Source organism: Apis florea, unplaced genomic scaffold (genome assembly GCF_048593485.1).
Source record: "Apis florea isolate Af1SG1 unplaced genomic scaffold, ASM4859348v1 contig_2350_pilon, whole genome shotgun sequence".
NCBI classification, from domain to species: Eukaryota; Metazoa; Arthropoda; class Insecta; order Hymenoptera; family Apidae; genus Apis; species Apis florea.
In genome coordinates this window covers 506,053-527,959 of record NW_028256565.1, presented here as the reverse complement: position 1 = coordinate 527,959, position 21,907 = coordinate 506,053, and the positions used below count along the sequence as shown (strand labels likewise).

The window sequence follows — 21,907 nt, the reverse complement described above, 5'->3', positions numbered from 1 at the left end:
TACGAGTCTTCATTTTTTTTTTTTGATCAAAGTTAATATCCAATTAAAAAAATATCATTCAATCATCGTGCTATAAATATCATCTTAAAAGATAATAAAAATCATAAAATTGATTGAAAATATAGATCTCTATACACGGTATATATCATCGATACACAATTATTGCGAATCGCAAGTATATTATACTAGAAGTGCATCGGTAGTGGTGTTTTTACGGAGAAAGTTGATTGGTTCAAAGCAATGAATATGGCAATAGTAGGGATGAAGCTCAGTGAAAGAGGGGGAATTGGTGCAGTTACTGCTATTGCACATATAGTTACGCTGTCAGTTGGTAAACGTATGTCGTATTGTATACGTCTGTTGTCGAAACCGCGTTAAAGGGAAAGTGAGCGCGTGCGTTGTTCGTTTCGTGAGCTTATAAGCTCCTTAACAGGCCACGCGTTCCTTTCTATATGCCATCTCTATATGTGTTCATCTTTTCGTTTGTCAAGGGATCCAGGATCCTGATGTGTATCTGATATAAGTATAATGTGGTGAAGTGAAACGTTTCCTGGGCGCGGCGACTCCGGCAGAAGGAAGGAAGAGAAGCCTAATAAGCTGACCGGCATGTGCACACAGTTCTGCCGCGGTACTGTCATTTTGGCGATGTTCCTCTGCCGGATTTGCTCCGCCGAGGAACAGCCGGGTTCCTTCAATGGACCCGGTCTCCTAGAATCTTGCAATATTACTGCCGACGGAAAGGAGATTTCTTGCCGCGGAGCTGGTTTTTTGTCCATCTTGGAGCCTCTCGATATCACTACACTTCCATCCATCGTCAATCTTACGAAACTGTGAGTATAAAACATACATATATACATTTCTTTTCATTTATTATATTATAATATTTTGACAAAATGCTTCAAAATGAATTAAATTCTATTGATATACTCGAGATCGTGTTTCTCGTGTTTTATTTCCTTTTTTGTTGTGTTTCTTTTGCGCGCGCGGCTTTTCGAGCACTACGGTCGCACGGAGGTCCTTCGAACTTTTGCCTTGAGAGTTTGAAAGGTTTGATATCGGATGAGACACCAGAAACCTTGAGACGTTAACATTTTAAATGATTCATATGGCGATTTAAAATTTCTTTAAATTTTATATTCATATGTATTTCACGAAATGTATTATTGTATAACTATTTATCATCAAACATTAGAATATAATTTGAATACATAAAACAATTACCACGTGATCTGTCAAGAAGCGCCAATTATTCAAATGTGAAAACTATCTGTCAAAATTAAAACATGTCTTTCCAACTTGTTTCTCTTTTTAAAATGACCCCTTTTATTTTAAGCCTCACGCAAATAATATCAAGTTTCAAAACAACAATTTGCTATTATGACATTATTAATTTTTCTTTTTCATTTATACACTATGCTTTAAATAGAAATGTTACTATTATTGTTACGATTAATATTTATTTTACTTTTTTGATCGCACCTACGGAATGATCAAAAGTGAAAGAATGAAAAAAAAAAAATGACATTTACAGTATGTTCGTGCGTAGAAGGCGGAGGAAAAACGAACGAGTAATTGGAACTTTTTTCTGGCCTGAATTCCATCCGAAAGTATCCTTCGGGACAAGTTGGTCGTATTTTCCGCGTGTACACTTAGATATGTCTGTCCGTTTGACTTGCAGCACTGCATACTATATGCGAATTTATTTTCATTTCATCTTTTTCTAATCAATCGTTATTGCTTCTCTATTATAATTACTATCATTATCAAATCTATTTATTCGAAATCTTTTGTAAACAATTACCAGAGTAGTATTTTTTTTTTAGATTATATTTAACAACGAAGAATGTAGAAATATTTAAGAAAAATTTATTTGCATGAATTAAAATTGAAATCAATTTTGAGATGTCGCCAAAATTTTGAATAAAATTCGAATGTCAAAAATTACAAAAAAAAATGTAGAAAATAATGCTTCATAATGTTGATTTCATAGAAAGTCATCACAAATTTTTTATTATAAAATTCGCAAAAATTTTCAGATCAAATAGTTGATTTTAAGTTAATGTATGCTTTTCATCAGTCTCGCGAAAGGTTAGGTTAACACGTTGTGTCTGGCTACGAAATAATTCAAATTATACGATGGTTAAAAAAGAAATAACATTAATATATGTTATCTCATCGATTTAAATTTTAACAAATTATAATATTACTAAATCGATATTGAATATTTCATATTTAAATATTATATTTTGAATTTTATCGCCAATTACTATATCCAAGAATAAATATATGTTCATAACGTATCCACGAAAGCGTGGCCTAGCCATAAAAGTCTCTCTAAGAAAGTGGAGAAATAAAAGAAGAAGAAAAATCGGCAGCACCGAGCATTAAAAACATCGTGCCGAAGGAACGTCGTAAAAATGAAATTGCACGGTACAATAATGAATGTTTCTGAGAAAACAGGAACGAGGTATTAGAGATATGGAGAACATCTCTTAAAGGCAAAAGGTATGAAGGTATAATCCGTACAAGTAAATACGATTGACGTTTGTCGACCTACATAGCTAAGCGGTTGATCCTTCTTTACTCAAAGACAGCCGATACTTTATAGAGCATGGTTTAAGGAAGAAATGAGAAGAATCAATGAGAAATTATATATTATAGATGTGTAAGATATTTCTAAATTATATTTTTATATTATTAACGATATTCGTGAGCAATCTTTACGAGGATCTAAATATTTGCTAAATATTTTGTGATATTTTTGCATGATTACAATGATCTTTATCTTTTTTCTTTTTTTCTTTTACTTTTTTTATCGCGATTTTTTTTCATCAGAATCTCCTCCATTCTTTTGTTTCCTTCTCTACCTCTCTTCCTTCTCTCTTCTTTTTTTTTCAATCTCTTCTCTCTTATCGTGATATTTCATTTTCACCACGAATATCGATCGCAAGAGAGAACAGAAAAATGGAGGATGACATAAGGGCAAAGAGAAGAAGACACTTGAAAAGCGTAGTAATTTATCTTCGTTCGTTTATGGAATACGGCTGATTAATCGACGGGGGTCGTCGAGATTAATTCACACTTCTCTATCTAAGAAATCGAATCCTAGAAATTATCGGGAATTATCGATTTCTCTCCACTCGGTAAATCAACAAGGAAACGATCTATCTTCTTACGTAGCTGTCATATAACTACGTAAATTTATATTATTGGATTAAAAGAAAGAATAAAATATTATAATTGTGTGTGAATATATGTGTATAAATGTTTCTCAAATCTCGTTATAAATTGATTTCACAAATTTTATTACGGAAATAATATGACAACAACAAAAAACTTTGTTTCGCGATCAACAGTTGCTCCATTTATTATCTAAGAGACGTTTCTACATCGACCCTTTCGACGATCGATATCTCGATGTGCAGTTACGATATCTCGATTAATCTCGCTCTCGCTCTCGCTCGTTCGAAAGTCGAGTCTCTTTCTACGTCTCTTGTCATTGCACGTGGTTTCATCGGCGCGAAATATTTATAGAAAATTGTCTCGTTGGAGAAGCAGCATGTTCGAGTCGAGATTTTTTTCATTCATCCTTTCGACGAACCTGTTTCGATCATTTGCTCCGTTAATTATTCTCATTCAGTAGAGTTGTTTCTTTTAATTATACCGTATTCGTATTCTTTTTTTCTTTCCTTATTTTCGCTTCTTGTTCTTTTTTATATCTTTTTTTTTTTTTTTCGTTTCGAAGGAGACAAGAAAATATTTAATAATCGATAAAACTGAGTAGAGAAAATTAATTAAAGAATGATATTAATATATAATTTTTTTTTTTTTTTTTTTGTATATAAGTGCTATCGTAGGTTAGCTATCATTCGGTGTCGGTGTCTCCAATACTAAAAATTCATTCACATAAAATTCTCGTTCTCATGGTATCAGCAGATATTGTTATTATGGCCTGATGCTCGATAGACGAGCGTAAACATCTGAAAGGAACGTGGAGAACTATTAATCACGCTGGTCACGTCTGTGACGTGTATCGCGTGTTCATGACGTTATTGTGAAAGCAATCTTACCGACTGTTGCCAAATTCGACCCATTTATCTTTACGGGAAAAGTATATTTCGAAATTATTATTTCATATCAATTTTATTAATTTAACATGTTGAAAACATGTTTTTTTTTTTTTATCTTTTCGATAAATGCATATCTCAAGATTCATGAGTATCGATTTTAATCTATTTTTAATTTAAATAATTTAAAAAAAATAATCCTTTTTTTAGAAGTAATTCTGTAAGAAATAGAAATGAATTAAAAATTATTCTCAAAATTATTTCTTAATTTTCGAATTTAGAATGAATAATTAACAATCCATATCGAGAATCGTTCGACAGTACAGCAACTATCGATCGCATGGCGGTTCGATAGTATTCCGTTCCTCGTTAGTCGAAGTTCACGTGTATCTACAGTCGATACTCGTCGTTGTATTAATTATCACGTAGCAATACACGAACAGTAATTGGCCCATATAATAAAATTCGAAAAATTTCAATGTCGAGTGGCATAAAATTTAATACGTCCCATCCCTCTTAATTTGTTAACAAGCGTAAATATATGAAATTTTATCGCGCGACGAAAGTTAACCTCAAAATTTCTCGGACCCTCGTGAAACGTAATTATTTCTTCTCCGATCTTAATACAAATTATCCCCTTAATAAATTAATGCTCTTAATGCGTCAATGAACGATGGAAACGTGCATGAGAGAGTGATTTTCGTGAAATCGAGCGATCCGCGCCAGATTCCATCTTGGTGACGAGTCGCGATATAGGTCAGAACGTACGTACGTACGTCGGTTTGTGTTATCCATCGAGATTCCATCGTGAACGAAAAAAGATTGAATAAAACGAACGGAAATAAAAATAGGAAGAAGAAAAGAAATCGCCGTAACACGTGGATGGGAAAAATATCCGAATTAATTTTCGTTCCGTTTTTCGATCTGAAGCGAATCGAGAAACATTTCGTCGACGGTGAAATAGATCGCGGGAAGAAGAAGAAGAAGGGATCGATCCACGTAAAAGAATCTGAACGGGGCGGTTCTTGGACGATCGAGAGCCGGTAATCCGGAAATATTCGTGTCACATCTGTACCGGATACATCACTTTTCTCTCAGGTCACACTCCGCTGCGTTCAAGACGCGTGTTCTCCATCACGATCTTTCTCGTTCGATCGGACCAATGATTTTTTCCCAAGATTATTTTTTCCACGTTTATTTATATTTTTCCAAATTATTTTTATCTCAAACGTGCTTTTTTTTCGACTTGGCTTAAAAAAATTTTAATCTCGGTGTAATTCGTTGGTGGAAAATTTTTATTTAATTAATGTTTTTTGACTTTTTTTTTTTTTTTTTTACAAATATTTTTGAACTTTTTTGTCTCGTTCATTACGTTCCATTACATTCGAACTGCAAATGAATATCATTTATTCAAAGTCACGAGTTTGTATCGAAGTAGTAAATAAATGAGGAAAAATTTTAACCGAAATATTTCGCGTTTCGTGTAGATAGAATAATATCCTACAGTGGATATAATTCACTATTCAACCTGACATTTGAAGACTTGGCCAATTTACAACTTCCTGTTGTTCCGAGTCATAGCAGGTCATTGAATTTGTCTCGACGCTATTTTATTACACTTGTGTGCAAAAAAAAATAGATATACTGACTATCCAATATAAAAATAAACAAATACCTGCCAATAATTCAACATCATCATTTTTCATCATTGTCAATAATGTTATACGCACAGATCGATAAATCTTACAAATCTTTCCAATAAAATGAAATGACATTACACCTCGAAAAAATTAGCGCCAATTATGATCCCTTAGAGCCCGACCAATTAGCGAGTTCTCACAGCCATCCCTCATCGAGGAGACGAGTCATCATCTTCAGGTCCAATTTTAGGCGAAGCGAGCTGTTGACCCGGAACGTTGCGCAAGATTCGTTTCCGTGGCGTCGATTCACGTTCAACTGCCCCGACTGGAGCGGCCAGGCAATGAACGAGTCCTTTGCCGTGAAAATACACGCAACGAGTGTTTATTTATTTAAGTAAAGTACTCATTTCATAGTTACTCACCTTTACTGCACAACGAATTCTCCATATTCGTATCGAATCGCTTGTTTTTGAACGTAGCGCATAATAGTAGCAGTCATTTATGGCTGCGAAGCGATAAAAACGTTCAGTCATTTCGATCTCACTTATCTTCGTTACGAATTCTCCACGTACGATCGAGTTACTGTAATTTTTAATATAGCACGAATACGATATATAGAATCATTTATGGCAACGAAGGGATAAAGCGATTGAGAATTTAATAAGGGAACGAGGATGAAGTTCCGTTCAACGTTTATTTATTCAAGATTTCCGGTTAAAACTTTCTCTGACGGTAATAAAGTGGTTGGGATGCCAGGCTGGGATCGTGACAAGAATATCGAGGGATTGATCGATCCGCGAGCAAAGCCTGTTTTCTTCGATCGTGTGGAAAAAAGAAGGAATTAATAACGTACGTTATTTTATTTAAAGAAAGGAAAGTTGATCTTTTTCGTGTCGTTACTTATGAAGAAAATAATTATATATACGGCATAATTGAATCGAAACTGTTCAAATTTTGCCCGAGATATTTTTTAATAAGAAAAAAAGAAGAGAAAAAATAATCGAGATTTAATGAAACATTTGGTCGGAGAATCGATTAGATAACGTTGGAGAAGTTACGCGGATACGACTGACCGCACCGTCATTCGTACAGAAGCTTTTATACCGTGGCCAAAGTTTTTCTGCGTGTTTGCGAGACACGATCATAAATAGGAGATGGATGGTTTTCATCGTTGGTGGAGAATTGGTTTTCAGGAGGAATATTTTTAATTGGAGAAGCAAAAAATCCTATTCGTACGAATGAAATAAATCGAGTTAAGAAATTTATTCGATAACACTTTTTCCCTTCCGATCTGCCTTCTTTAATGCGCGGCAAAACGATACATTAATTTTCCTCAACTGCCTTTTTAATCATTCGACCCGTACACGCTTTCTCGAGCCACAAACTCCGTTTATTTCCTCCAGATTCATAAATCAGCCGATACTAAATTTAAATTATAGTCGACTAAGCCAAACACGATAAATTCTCTTCACAATCGGTTGGATAAAGCGGAGATCTAATATTAAAGGGCGAGTAGTGAACTTTTAAAAAAATTCTTCTTAAATTCATATCGATCTTCGTTTCCATATATTTAACGATATAATAATTATTTAATTACATTAAACACTTTCTGTCATCCACACGTTGCCAGAATTCTTTGATACAGAAAGAGAAATTGTTCCATTTAAATATCCTAAATTCATATTATCCTCTTATTATTTTTAAATCCATTCCATTTATTTCTCGACAGACGGTTATTGTAACCGTCGTCCTGTGCACGCCCTGCGAAGATCGATCGACAACGGAGAATCGTATATTTTTACTGCGAACTCGTAAAAAAAAGGGGGGAGGGCTGCATTATTTGCGAAACGACACGGCACAAGGCAGGAGGGGGCAGTAAAGACCGAGATAAAACTATGATGACAAATAGCGAAAGGACGAGGACTGGAATAACGATGAAAATTCCTCCCTTCCGCCGCCAAATAACACGCCTCCTCGCCCCCCTCCCTCCTCGTTTCTCTTGTTTTTCTCCCATGTTTATCTCGGTCGTCTCGCGTTTCGTCTCCTCTTGGTCTCTCCAACAAGAAATTACAATCGGTGAGAAATAGGCAATGTTGAATACAATTTTTGCCACCGATTCTTCGTTTATTTATTTAGCTGTAAGACAAATTATCCTTTTTATTTTACGTTATTTCTTTTCTTTTTTTTTTTTTTTTATGCAATATCGAATTGTAGATCAACTTTAATACTTGTGATAAAAATTTATTTTTCTATTTGTATCTGAATAAAATCTGTGAATGATACCTCTTGCCAAAAGGATATTTTTCGTCTTTTAACACGATACGAGAAACGTGTTAAAAGAAATATCTTTCAGCTCACGGTTCCATCGGGAAACTTTCCCTGAAAAAACTTATCGGAGCATTGAGCGCGGACAGCCCTTCGTCCCCCAACTCCTAAAACTCGAGCAAACCATTCTTAACCAAGCTGAAACTTCCATCAGCTTAAGTGTGAGATACGAAAGAAAGGAAAACCACGTTGAGAATTTTTTCTTTTTTCTTTTTTTTTTTTTTCTTTACAAATGACTTAGTCACACAGAAAGAAATCAATCTCTTTTCTTCTGCCACGAGTGGATGGATGGATCCACTTTGTTCGTTGATTAATTGATTCTGATTACGAATGGTGCGTGCCTAATCATCACTCGAAAAGAAGAAAAATTTGGGATTGTAGAATTTGGTGAATTGTCGAAGAGATTGGTGCTTTTTTAAGGTTAACTATGTAAACATGAAATAACTCTTTTAATCGATGGAGAGTATTTAGCGGTAAGTAAAAAAGATCTTTTTAAAAACTATCTCGAAGAGAGAAGAAGAGAATGTTGGAAAACGCATGGTGAATACCTTGAAAAAGTTTGGTTGTACCGTGAGATTTCCGTGTTGTATCCACACATTGATCGAGTGAGTTTACGCACGCGCATCCACCGATACGGAAGAAAATTTGATCGAAGAAAATATATTATTTATCAAGGTTAGATGTATTATGCGACGAAAATATTCAATTTTGTCAATTTTAACTCGTGAAACGAATATTCGCGTGTGTATTCGTTCGTCGAGAAAGGCTCGTATAAAAATATGAAAAGAATAAAGTTAGAAGAAAGTTATATTAGATCCGAGACGTTGTATGAATAATGTAAAGCTACGTTTCTATCGAATCTATTTTGATTAAGAAGAAATCTTCAAAGGAGGACGGAAATGGTATTGTAGCAATTTTCGGATAAATATTCTTCAATTCGAAGAATAAGAATACAATAAATTATTCTGATAAACGATTTTCACGAATTTATTGGAAAAAAAAAATATCTTCACGTAAGTATTTTTCATGTTAAGAAATGTTAAAAATATCTCAAGTTCCTCATTATTACGCACCATCGAATCTATTCTAGGACACGAAAAATCAAGCGAAATCAATCTTTATGCTAATCAAGTGAGCGCGACTTCCGAAATTAGCCAAGGACTTTTTTTATTCAATGAATCGTAACCGTACTCGTATTGAAACTCGATATTTATGCATGCCAGGACGATATTTGGACGACGACGGTTTGAGCGTGGCCTAGAAAACGATTCTTCGAACGAGAATTCACCAATGACGTTATATATTACCTGAGAAAGTGATTTCGAATTTTTATCTTCGAATCGGTTTATTAGATCGAATTGAAACGCTTTACGTTTGATCGATTACGATTACAAAAAAAAGAGAGAGAGAGAGAGAGAGTAAACTAAATTCAGTTAATTTCGATTTGGATTTATGCACTGGGATATTTAGAATTACTTGTTTCTACAAAGCGCTTAATATATTTCTAGAGCTTAGATTGCTATGTTTAAAAATGTCAAGTTTCGCGTGTGCGATTTAAACAGGCACAACACTCGAACAAGTTTATTCTATATTCGTAGTGTTCAAGTGGCTGGGTGCTCGATATCGGCGAATTTATGGGGCTATTAAGGGGTAACCAGCGCGTAATTGGTACTATACCAAGGATAATATGCCTACCATCAACTGGAAAATCACTTTATTGCCAGATAAAAACGGATGGATTATTTAAAACGACGATCGACAAAATTTTCCAGATTTACCTTTTACCTCTTGTTTCTTTTTGTTAGGAAAAATAAATTAAACGTAAGTGCACAGAAAATTTTACAAACTTTCCATTTGATAACATTTTTCCAATTTTTAGACATTTGTAAACCGAACATCTTAATTGTAGTATTATAAATCGAATGAAATAACACGTATAAAAATTTACGATACAAAGATACGAGTATAATAAATCAGCGATGAATAGATCGCTGAAATTTCGAAAAAATTATATTCGATATATATACGAAATGTCTCAAATATATGGAATATTCGTTAACTGAAGATTTCTGAGATAATTTCAAGCAACATTTTCCTTTGCAAAAACTTACGTTACGGTTTTTTTTAACGAGTTAGTAACAAGAAATATTGGCCAATCACGAAGCGCGTAGCTTAGTCGAGGATAACGTTGGCTACGTGCCGCCGGTCAAGCAGGAACAAGTCCAAGCGATATACATCGAAGAAAGTACATTGACAAATATTTTTTTATCCGTTAAAAAATTATATCGAATTATATTATGAACAATGAACAAACTGTAATATGCAATAAACTTTCTTCGATGCACATTGCTTGGATTTATTCGTGCTCGGTCAGCTGCACGTAACCACTAATCGTAGCTCGACAGTGGTTACGTGCTTCGTGATTGGTCAGTGTTTTTTTGTTAATAATTTTGTTAAAAAAGACGTAACGAAAGTTTTTGTAAAGGAAAATGTTAAAAAAATTAGCTCAAGAATTTCCAGTTAACGGGTGTTTCCACATTTTTGGAACAAATTGTACGTATAAAGAAAGAAGTGCATCGAAGTAGAATCGGTCCGTCGTAAACTCGCCGCGTCTGATCGCGTCTCGTGAGTTGAGTGTGAAATTGGGAAGACAACTAAACATGGAGGACTTGTCAGTAACATTTAACGATGGTTCACTTGTTTGAAATATAATACGATAAAATTGACGATAACTATTTACATTTTTCTCTTCCATTTTCTCTCTTTCATTTTTTTTTTTCTTATCTTATGTTCCTTTCTTTTTTTTTCATTTTAAAATGAAGTCGTCTCCCTAGACTGCCTAGGAACAATTCTTTGTCTAATTCATTTGTTCTTATCGTTCATGCTATTCAGTTTCATGCAGAATTATTTCGATTATATTGGATCTCTATGACTCGAATATAAGCAGCAAAAAAAAAAAAGATCAAGATTAATTAATTTTTAATTCTCTTGTAAATAAACATTCATTCGTGTTTATAGGGAAAAAATTTATATCCAATTCTCATTTTGATTTGATGTTATATATAGGCAACAATATATATTATGAAAATAAAATCTTCGTATGATTCTTTTGTTCATTTATAATATAATTTTGAATTGTTTTGAATTGTTGCAGAGATTTAACGAGCAACAATATAACAGACATTCCAGCCCGTGCCTTCAATAGAATTTTCAATCTTGAAGTGTTGTAAGTAACAAAAAGAAAAAAATCAATAATATTTCTATTATTTTTATTATCGTAATATTTCTTATTTCCTTCTCGTTTAACAAATAGAATTTTCGTATTTTTTTCTAGATTACTTCGACGAAATCGTTTGCACACGATCACCGATGATGCATTTACGAACTTAACGAGCCTTCGAGTATTGTGAGTGTTCTAAAAGTCGCACAGAATATAACAATAATAAAAAAAAAAAAAATGAAAAAATCATGATAAAGAAAGAATGCAGAAAAGAAAAAGAAAGAGGATCTAGATTATTACGTTTATAACAAATGTATAAAATGTTGAAAAAGAAAAAAAAATTAATTAACTTCCCCTCGTTCACTTAAGATTCATTTGATCAATAAAGAAATTAAGAAAAATAAAAAAAGAGATAAAAACGTAAAAAAGGCGGACAATTCGCTGTAAACGAAAGAAGATAATAAAATGGGATCGTGGCCGCGATTTTTAAAAAGTTATAATTCTCTGTCTGCTTTGTAGGGAACTCGATGACAATTATTTAACAAAAATTCCAACCGCGATCGTAAAGCTCTCTGGCCTTGAAGACCTGTAAGTGTGCATCGATTAAGTAAAATGTAATTTGACAACTTTTTTTTACATTCTATGAATACTATTTCCTTATCGAGCTGCGTTTTAATTATTAATGGCCGTTCAGAAAATTTCATATTCATATGGCCGCGTTATCTCGACCGAAATATCGAGAAAAATTTTCCAATATACGATAAAAATTATTACACGACTATTAAATCATTCATTATCACTCTGTAGAATCTTTTTCGAATCGAACGAAATAAACGTTGAAAATGAAAATTGCAAAATCTCCTAAGGAAAGAAGAATATAGTGTTTTCGTTTAATTGTAAAAATAAATATGCAAAATTTACATATAAATTTGTCACAGAGTGATCATGATTATTTAAATTGTTATGAAACGCTTTAATTTTTTTGTTTTATATCTTTTGATAACAAATGTAAAAAAAAAAAAAAAAAAAAGGAAAATTGTTAAAAATTAGAATCGCGAAAGAGGGATCGATCGATGCTCCCCGTTCCTTTTGTTTTCCGTTTTCACCGAAACGAAGGAAACCAAGAAAGTCGTATTCGTGTATGCTTTGTCGGTTCCGTAGGTCGCTGTCGAACAACCGGATCGAAACTTTGGAGGAGCATGTTTTTCGACGTGTCACTAATCTGTTGTCGCTCGATCTACGCGGGAATCCCATCAAAGAAATACACGGGAACACTTTTCACAATCTATGCAAGCTTCGTAAACTGTGAGTATAGATTATTCGATAAGCGATTTATCGACTATCGGATAGATAGATAAATCTTACATAATGTATGATAATGGTTTGTACTCTTTATTTAAAACAGAAAATATCTTGCTTAAATTATCGCAACCAAGATTTTCGAGTATGTAGTTTAAAGAAAATGACGAAAATATATATATATTTTTTTTAGGATCCTGTCGAATCTAAAAGAACTACAGATATTTCCTAATTTGAATGGAACAAAATCGTTGGAAGTACTGAGATTAGATCGAGCACAAGTGACGAACGTTCCAAAAAATTTATGCGAGCAATGTCCAAAATTGAAAAGTTTGTAAGTAGTTCAATTTTCTGGCGACGATTCATTAGTATTAATTATCAGAATCATGTTCTATTAATTGTTAATATAAATAATTAATTTTTAGCGATATGAAATCAAATTTTCTAACAGAAGTGCCAAATTTACGAAATTGCAGCGAGTTACGAGTTTTGTAAGTATTTCTTTTGAAAACAATATAAATTTTATAAAATTGTGTACACGAAATTGAAGATATAAAATAAATTTTCCTTTTTCCTCCAGAAATCTGGCCAGTAACATGATTCTGTCGTTTCCAAATGAGCCATTCAAAGGTCTGGACATGTTGCACGACCTCCTTCTATCGGACAACAAGTTGCAAGTAATCCCAGGTGACGCGTTCACCGGCTTATCGAGGCTACAAGTGTTGTAAATGTCGTCGCTTGCAATTAATCCCGTGTAGATAGCTAGCCGTTATCATTTTGAAAAAGAGGATTCTATGTTTCAGGGATCTAGAGAGCAATTATATCGAGTACATTCACCCTAACGCATTTAAAGAGACGAAACATTTAGAGGATTTGTAAGTTTTAGTCAAAAAACTTCTTTTAAAAAATCATAATGTACTTTCCATACATTTTTAAAGCAAAAATTTTGTTAAATTTCCTTCTTTTTAATAATTTTATGATAAAAAGAATTCAAGTTAAGATTAAACTATATCTAACAATTCTAACAATTTTCAATAAATTTTCTTATTGATATTCATTGATCTATATATATATATATAATAATTTTTTCTCAATCTTCAGAAATCTTGGGAATAACGTGTTTCCCGTACTGCCAACGCTAGGGCTATCAGGCCTGTTACATCTTAAGACATTCAACAATCCAGCATTGAGGGAATTTCCAGCTCCCGAAAGGTTTCCACGTGTGCAAACGATGGTATTATCGTACGCTTATCACTGCTGCTCATTTCTATCGGTCGAGGTGGAGGATCCGGTGACGAAATCCTCCGTTCGAGAGTCTATCCTGTTCCCCACTGACAATGATTTTGATATGAGCTTGTGGAACTCGAGTTTCACCGATATCTGGCCACAGCTCAGTAAGTGGTTCGATATTTTAGAGCTTTCATGCATTCAAATCCTCCAAGTTATATATACTATTCGAAATTGTAAATATGTTTATTTTTATTATTATTTATATATATATATATTTTTATTTATTCTTATTCATTACTTAATCATTGTTTTAAATTATTGAAAGTAATATCAAATTAACTATTGTGCAAACATTGATATATCAGTAATCTATAAAATTTTAATCATTTGATTGAAAAAGAAGAAAAGAATCATTATCATTAATTTTATCACTATACCTAAAAATATACTTTATTAATTACATCTCGTCGCTTGAATAAAAAAAATAAGTTTCCAAAATTTCTATTTTTTTAAAACATCTTGACAAGATTGCTTTGTATTGTTTTGTAAAAGATTGTAATCTAAAAATAGTTTTGTTTTATTTAAAATTCAACTTGTTACGACTCAGTGATGAGTCAATCGACACTGAAATGCTGCAAAGCGCATGAATCCATTTATTCAGGATTTAAGAGAAAATATAAGCTAATAATAAAATTTTTAGAACAATTTTCAATTTTATATATAAGTAAATTTCAACGCTTGAATTTCGATCATTTGTCATCTGAAAAAATCAAAAATGAATAATTTCATTTAGTATCAATCATATGATATTTCAATAATCATTCAAATGGCAAATTTAAAATGAATTTTACAATTAATAACATTGATAATTTGTATAATAAAAAATAAGAATAAAAAGTGAATTTAAAAATTAATTAAAAGAATCAATAATTACTAAGTGATAAAATATTTTTTTATATTATTATATTTTCTTATAATTTATTTCAAAAAAAAAAAATTTTCCATTTTAGATCTGCCATGTTAAAAATTTCCTATATCGTTAAGAGAAGTACAAGTTCACAAAAACACACATTTTTCTATTAGAAAAATCATTCAATTATTTTCCTTTTCATTGATTCGTTCAAACGAGAAGAAAAAAAAAGACTTTGCAGCACTGAAGTGATAACGTGTTTTAGATAACATGACCGACAAATTTGGCTCGCAAATAAATGAACTTTGGGCTAACTTTGGTTCAGATTTTACATACCCTGGTAACCTGCCCTCATATGTTGAGGATTATTTTGAAGAGCAGAACAACCGAGTTACACTGCCAGCTCAAACACTACCTTCTCACGTACAGTGCCTACCTCAACCTGGTAATTTCAACATGAATATTTTTCTTCTTCTTCTTCTTCTTCTTCTTTTAATACACAATATAAGAAAAGACTTGAAATATTATATGATTTCCAGGTCCTTTTCTACCGTGCCAAGATCTGTTCGACTGGTGGACATTACGTTGTGGTGTGTGGGTAGTATTTCTACTCGCCATGCTTGGAAACGGAACCGTAGTATTCGTGTTAATATTCTCCAGAAGCAAGATGGATGTTCCTCGGTTTCTTGTTTGCAACCTTGCTGCAGCAGATTTTTTCATGGGCATTTATTTAGGTCAGGCATAAAAAAAAAATATCTATGCAAGATGCAAAAATACCATTCTATGGTATAGAATCATTTTCTACGTATTTAAAATCCTATGTATCCAAATTTATAATTTCAAGTAACACTTTTGTTAATTTCAGGTCTACTAGCAGTAGTGGACGCCTCGACTCTAGGAGAATTCCGAATGTACGCCATACCGTGGCAAACTTCCGCCGGTTGCCAGTTAGCCGGTTTCCTAGGCGTTCTCAGCTCAGAGTTGAGCGTATACACGTTAGCAGTAATTACTTTAGAACGGAACTACGCCATAACGCATGCCATGCATCTGAACAAAAGACTTTCCCTCAAGCATGCAGGTTACATAATGACCGTAGGCTGGTGTTTTGCACTGTCGATGGCTAGCCTGCCTCTAATCGGTGTATCGGATTATAGAAAATTTGCTATATGCCTGCCATTCGAGACTAACGGGAACGCGGCGCTAGCATACGTGATCTTTTTGATGTTGATCAACGGCGTCGCGTTTCTTATATTAATGGGATGCTACCTGAAAATGTACTGCGCTATTAGGGGCTCCCAAGCGTGGAATTCGAATGATTCGCGAATAGCTAAGCGGATGGCTCTGCTGGTGTTCACCGATTTCCTCTGCTGGTCCCCCATAGCGTTCTTCTCGCTGACTGCCACATTCGGGTTGCAGCTGGTGTCGCTGGAGCAGGCAAAAGTGTTTGCCGTGTTCGTACTGCCGTTAAACTCCTGCTGCAATCCGTTTCTGTACGCCATCTTGACCAAGCAGTTTAAAAAAGATTGCGTACTTATTTGCAAGGCGATCGAGGAGTCCAGGGTGACCAGGGGGATCGGCAGATGCCGGCATAGCTCGAATTTCAGCAACAGGCAGACACCGGTAAACACGAACAGTTTGGTGGACAGATCGTCGCGAGAGAATCAGACACCGTGTGCATGTAATTCAAGATTACTCGAGGCTAGCCAATGTTCCGGTTACCGACGATGGGGCACCAGGATATTGTGGCCCTGCGCCAGAGACACGAGGCCCAGACACGCGCGTAGCGATCAGTACGCATATCAAATCGCAGAGATCCAACAGAAACAACACAAACGAGCCTCATCGGTATCCTCCAGTGAAAATTTCTCCTCGTCGAGGTCAGATTCCTGGAGGCAGACTCATCATTGCGGTATACCGTTAAGATTATTAGATCCTAAACGGAGGGCTTCTTCGTGGCTGATCACTAGAAAACCGTCTCAAGATTCGAATCTCAGCTCTTCCAGAAATGATTCTTCCGGTTCCGCTACCACCGCTAGCACTAGTACTTGGAGGATTTCGAGGTCCAGCGCGTCCCTTGAGGTAACTGCCAGAAATACGCCGAGACCAGCCAGGTCGAAACCAAGGCTCACCCGTCAGCTCGCGATTCAAGAGCCTGAACCACCTGGATCGCCAAGTAGATTGGCTGCCAGACTCCTCGCAACTATACCCTCCGCGGCAGAAACCAGTGATCAACAAGATGACGATAATACAGCGCAGTGTTAAATTGATTTCACGCGTATCTACGCGGTTTATATTATAGAGATTATATTCGGTTATAATATAATAGATTACAAATATGGGTCTCGTTGCTTCCGAATGGTTTCAGTATTAAGTGTCTTCTGACAATGAGAGAGGTGTGAAAGAAAGGGAGGAGATTGAATACTCTGTATATTGGCGATAATCTCATCGTTTAAGATTAAGGTGAACGAAGAAACGATGTAGAACAACGCATTCTTCTTTCAACGTTGGCAAACATTTGTTGATTAAAGTTGATTGTAATATATATATAATATTGAATATCACATTTTTATTCTTTTTCTGAATTGTTTTTTTGTAAAAGAGTTTATAACACGTTGAAGGAGGAAGAGTAAAACTCTACCACTTTTATTCTCTTTGTACAATTATTTATACCGATTAATAATTAAAAATGCAAACGATATTGTAAATCGTTTGGATTCGTGAAAGAAACAAAATTGATCTACCTTTATTGACCGTCCGTTACACGTGCATATATAGATAAACTGCATCGAAGAGGATAAATACGGTAGTCATATTTGTTAAATACTGCCAAGAATTTTTAACGTGTTGACTGTTGAAGGAATTTTATAATTTTTACATTAATATTTCATAATACAAAGTGCTATTAAAATACTACTTTCTTTTTGTATTTTGAAAGATAAGACTTTTTCAATATTTAATTAAATACAATCTAAGATTTTTAAACAATATTAAAAAATTACGAATAAATTCCACAACAGCCAACACATTAATTTAATAATATAACGTACTAATTTAATTTGATGAAAAATTTTAATTCTATACGAGAGAAAGAATTCAAAAATATGTAAAAGTGCGTCAATTTCATTGGGGCTTTTACTATAAGAAATTACTAGAGAATTATGACTCAAACGACAAAGTACACGATGTTCCACATAGGTTTCGATTAAGATTAGAACATTGTACTATTTACCGATAAATTTAAAATAGAGCACACAGTATTCTTTCTATTCGTTCATCTATTTCCTGAACAAAGTTATTAGGTCAGATAGAAACTCGAACGCTTTTTTGTCTGTGGTTCAAAGGAAAATCCTTTTGTTACGGGATCAGTATTTAAAATCCATTGTTCAATTGTTAATAAGCGTGTGTTGCGTTTTCATAAGACTGATGGTTTATACAGTTTGTCCCATAATTCTAATTTTGATTCTAGTTGATTTCTAGTTGAAAATTTGGACACGTAATTACGATTTCTAATCAAATATCATAATACCAGTGACGAATAATCTAATAATCTTAATTTATTTGTTAATTATTATTGTTAATTATAGAATGGTCAATAGATTCTCAAATAAGTCGAATTAGAAAATTAAATCGGTGGATAAATTTTCTATAATTTCTTTGATATATCTTTGTGATAAGATGATCTTTATAATATAAAAATTTCATCTTAAAATGAAATTAGATGATTATACACAATTATTTGAGAATTTATAAACCGTCTTAGAATCAATTCGTACATTGTTACGTTCGTTAATTACGAAAGTGAACAATTATAAAGTTGTGCAGCTGTAGTAGGTCACAGTTTGACCATCCTAACCTAAAGACTAAGATTATAAGATCGTTACGGCGTACAGATGTTTATACATGGTTTTAAATTAATGACAAAGATATTTGTTAATATTAGTTATTACCGGACTTATTTGTTGATGAGTGAATTGTATTGTTCTTTGTATGCCATTGTTTTGATATTTAATGCCGTTTGAGACCTCCAGATTATAATTCTTGTGTTCTTTAAAAAAATATTCCATTATTTTATTTATAGTACATTCAATTCTATTGAATATATGATTCTTTTCTAGATTTTTAGTTTAAAATTAGAAAAAATAGTGGAGATTCGTTAAAAACTTGTTGCTATTATGAAAATAGTAATCTGCAAAATTTATTAAATTGGCAGTATATCGTTGTATTAGTTTTAACCTTGACAAAATCATTTGCAGTAGTGTAATTTTATTTAGGATATTGTTTCGAAAGAACTAGAATTTGCATCTGAAAGTCTTGAACTGTACTTACAAGCAGTAATAGATTTAGATCACGAAAAGTTAAAAAATTGAAATTGAAATTGCAGTAGCTGTTTAAGAGTTTTGTCATCTGTCATTATCGACGTAACACCGAACATGTTTTGCGCGTGTGTCCGGTCCAAACTATTTAATAACGTTTTTCTAATAAAATAGCGGATTATGACGAACGAATGTGTTGCATTTGTGTTACCCTGAAAAAAAAGCAGATTTATAAATAGATTTTTTTTAATAAGATCGATAAAAAGAAAAAAAACAAACGAAAATCGGCTAGATGCTTCCGAAATTTTATAAAATTCCTTTATTTTTTCTAAAATAATATATTGCGTCGCGTTACAAGAAAGCCCTATATCACCATTAAATTGGCGAACGATATAATACTTGATTGATATATATATATATAAAACAGAAATAATTTAAATATTTATCTAGAATAAAATTTTCTCAACTTACTCAAATAGGAATAATCTTCCGTGTAGGCGTGTATATGTATACGTTACCAGCTAAAAATATGAGACTTGAGTCCAATGCAAAAAAATTAAATTTTGCAATTTGGAAAAATAATTCTATAAATTACTCGGATGTATCTATTGAATTATCTTTTTATTCCCTGCTTATTTATATAAATTAGAAGAATCAAATCGTCCAAATTATTGATCTAAATTGTAAAGAATAATTATTTTTCACAACACTGTATTTATTTATGTTTCACGAATATATTTCTATAAAGAATTCAAAGTTCAGGAACATTCAAAAGATTTAAAAGTCAAGTTTTACGATTTTCTTTGAACTATAATTTTTTTTTTTTTTAAATATTTGAAGAAAAGAGGATACAACTTAATATTCATCTTTTAAGTTAAATTCCAAAAATCTCCATTTTTGGCTGGTATTTATGTGTTATAAGTAACGCATATTTTTAAATTCTATAATACATACGACGTATTCTACTCATTTCTTACATACTATCTCTTCTTTCGTTCTTCCATTCACGCTTTCTTTCTATTCGCTAATAATCGGTAAACTGGAGTCAGGTTTCATATGATATAAAATTAATAAGATATGCACAATTTTAAAAAACTGTCCTTTATAAATGTCATAATTGCAAAACACATTTTGATCGATACATATTATAACAAATTTTACATACGTGATGAGCTTCTGTAGGTCCATTAAGTACCAGCATTTATATTTCTCCCTTATATTATCATAAGAAACCCTTATATTATCATATCCTTTTAAAACTATTCTTTTATTATTCTATCTTTGAAAAATATATTTTCTTTTCTTTCTTAAATTTTTATACCTATTCTCGTATATTGCATTTTTTTTTTTTTTTAATTTTTAATGATTTTGCACCAATATAATTTGAGAAATTCATTTATGCAATAAAAGAACGCAATTAAATGTTCAAAGTCCAAGGAGAGAAAAAAAGGGAAAAAAACTTAAAAATCTAAGAAAACCAAGTAAATCCGTAAGGAAAAATAGCGAAACTTGATCGCCAGGATCAAAAGATCGAAGACTTCTTATCATCTAAGCTAACAACGATTTGTTTTGTATAATCTTTATTTTCGGATATATAAAGTACTTACATTATATTATATTTCCACAGATATTTTAAGATATGTTCATCCTTTTAATCGCTAAATCGTTTTTTTCGAATAAATTATTACGAATTCTCAACAATTATTAATTAGTTTTTAGGAATGGTTAACACTATACTATTACGATTACTTAAAAACTATTACAACTATTCGATAAAACGAAAGAAGCACTAAAAGGAACTCGTCTAATATATATGTATATATTATATATCAAATATTCACAATTTGGAAAATCATTTTAAAGCTGGTACTTAATGGGTTAATCACGAATTAAGACACTAAACGAAGCTGACACATTTTATTCTCGTACAAATTCTTTTCTTTTTTCACCTTATTTACACAATCCTCGTTGATTTCGTTCGAATTTTTCGAAATAGAAAAAAGTATACCAACAAGGGACCATTCCACCACATCGATAAACGAACGACCGCCATATTCAATTTTTCGAATATACATCGATAATCGCACATGCCCTATCTCGATATTACAATCGCGCGAGATCTCGCCTTATAAGGACGGTATACAATTTTTCGGACGGTGTGTGGTTTGTTCTTCAGTCAAGATGGATTTATAATACGAGGAATATGTTTACGGCTTCGCAAAGAAGAGAAGTATCGCAAACAGTGTTACGATAAAATTGATCTTTTGATTTTATATTCTGTATACCGACTCTCGTAATAAAGCACATTCTATAAAAAATTTCTCACGGTTGATCAACGACTTGACTTTTTCTCTCTCTCTCTCTGTCTCTCTCTTGTTTAAGATCTTTGACGAAACGAAACATGGTTCATATATCGGATATTAATCCTCAGAGAAATCACGATTGTAGTACAATGGCTAGATGCAAGATATTGAATCCAAATTTATCTCATTTTGGAATAAAAAATTCAGCCATCGAATCGCGAGGATGAAAATAATCTAACGAGAAACACGAATATCGTACGTATCGTAAGTTGAAGGATTTTATTATTCATTTGCTCATTGCAGTCTTTTATTTGACTTTATTATATAATTTTGAGAAACGTGGAACAGAAATAAATTTTTCAATTCCAAAAGATTGCAAAAAAAAAAAAAAAAGAAATTACACTCTCTTGATGCATCGAGTCGCAAATCGAAAATTATCGACCGATATTTTCAAACTTACTTCATTTTTCTTATCCGATTAGCCGATCACTAAATCGTTAAAATTGTCCCAACGGTCAGATTAATTGACGCACATTTTAAAATTTAACACAATGTTTTCGTAATCTCGCCTATTATTTCGATCAGTTTTCAAAAAACTTT

At 32.9% G+C, this 21,907-nt stretch overlaps 1 protein-coding gene and 1 long non-coding RNA gene across 9 annotated transcripts; both read left to right on the top strand.

Annotated features, from left to right (window-relative positions):
• Positions 1–279: 279 nt before the first annotated feature.
• rk (G-protein coupled receptor rickets) lies at positions 280–19,192 on the top strand. Of its 8 annotated transcripts, none has more exons than XM_012490422.3 (13): positions 280–830; positions 11,187–11,258; positions 11,367–11,438; positions 11,772–11,840; positions 12,414–12,557; positions 12,745–12,885; positions 12,977–13,042; positions 13,132–13,275; positions 13,355–13,426; positions 13,653–13,945; positions 15,017–15,136; positions 15,231–15,425; positions 15,557–19,192. In XM_012490422.3, the coding sequence occupies exons 1-13, from the start codon at positions 607–609 to the stop codon at positions 16,951–16,953; spliced, it is 3,009 nt and encodes a 1,002-aa protein (XP_012345876.1). In that variant the 5' UTR covers positions 280–606; the 3' UTR covers positions 16,954–19,192. The 8 variants fall into 8 exon arrangements, with proteins under 8 accessions (XP_012345876.1, XP_012345875.1, XP_086760350.1 ...); XM_012490421.3 differs by having other exon boundaries at positions 14,957–15,136; XM_031918457.2 differs by having other exon boundaries at positions 324–830; positions 11,772–11,866; positions 14,957–15,136.
• LOC147658059 (uncharacterized) lies at positions 4,439–5,535 on the top strand. Its single transcript, XR_015290960.1, has 2 exons — positions 4,439–4,831; positions 4,919–5,535. It is a non-coding gene; the product is annotated as an uncharacterized LOC147658059 (long non-coding RNA).
• Positions 19,193–21,907: the final 2,715 nt, after the last annotated feature.

Bases quoted from the DNA above. Each gene is read 5' to 3' on its own strand.
- rk (XM_012490421.3), top strand. From the start codon at position 607: ATGTGCACACAGTTCTGCCGCGGTACTGTCATTTTGGCGATGTTCCTC. The intron at 11,259-11,366 runs GTAAGTAACAAA...ATTTTTTTCTAG, and splicing joins ATTTTCAATCTTGAAGTGTT to ATTACTTCGACGAAATCGTT. The intron at 11,439-11,771 runs GTGAGTGTTCTA...TCTGCTTTGTAG, and splicing joins TTAACGAGCCTTCGAGTATT to GGAACTCGATGACAATTATT.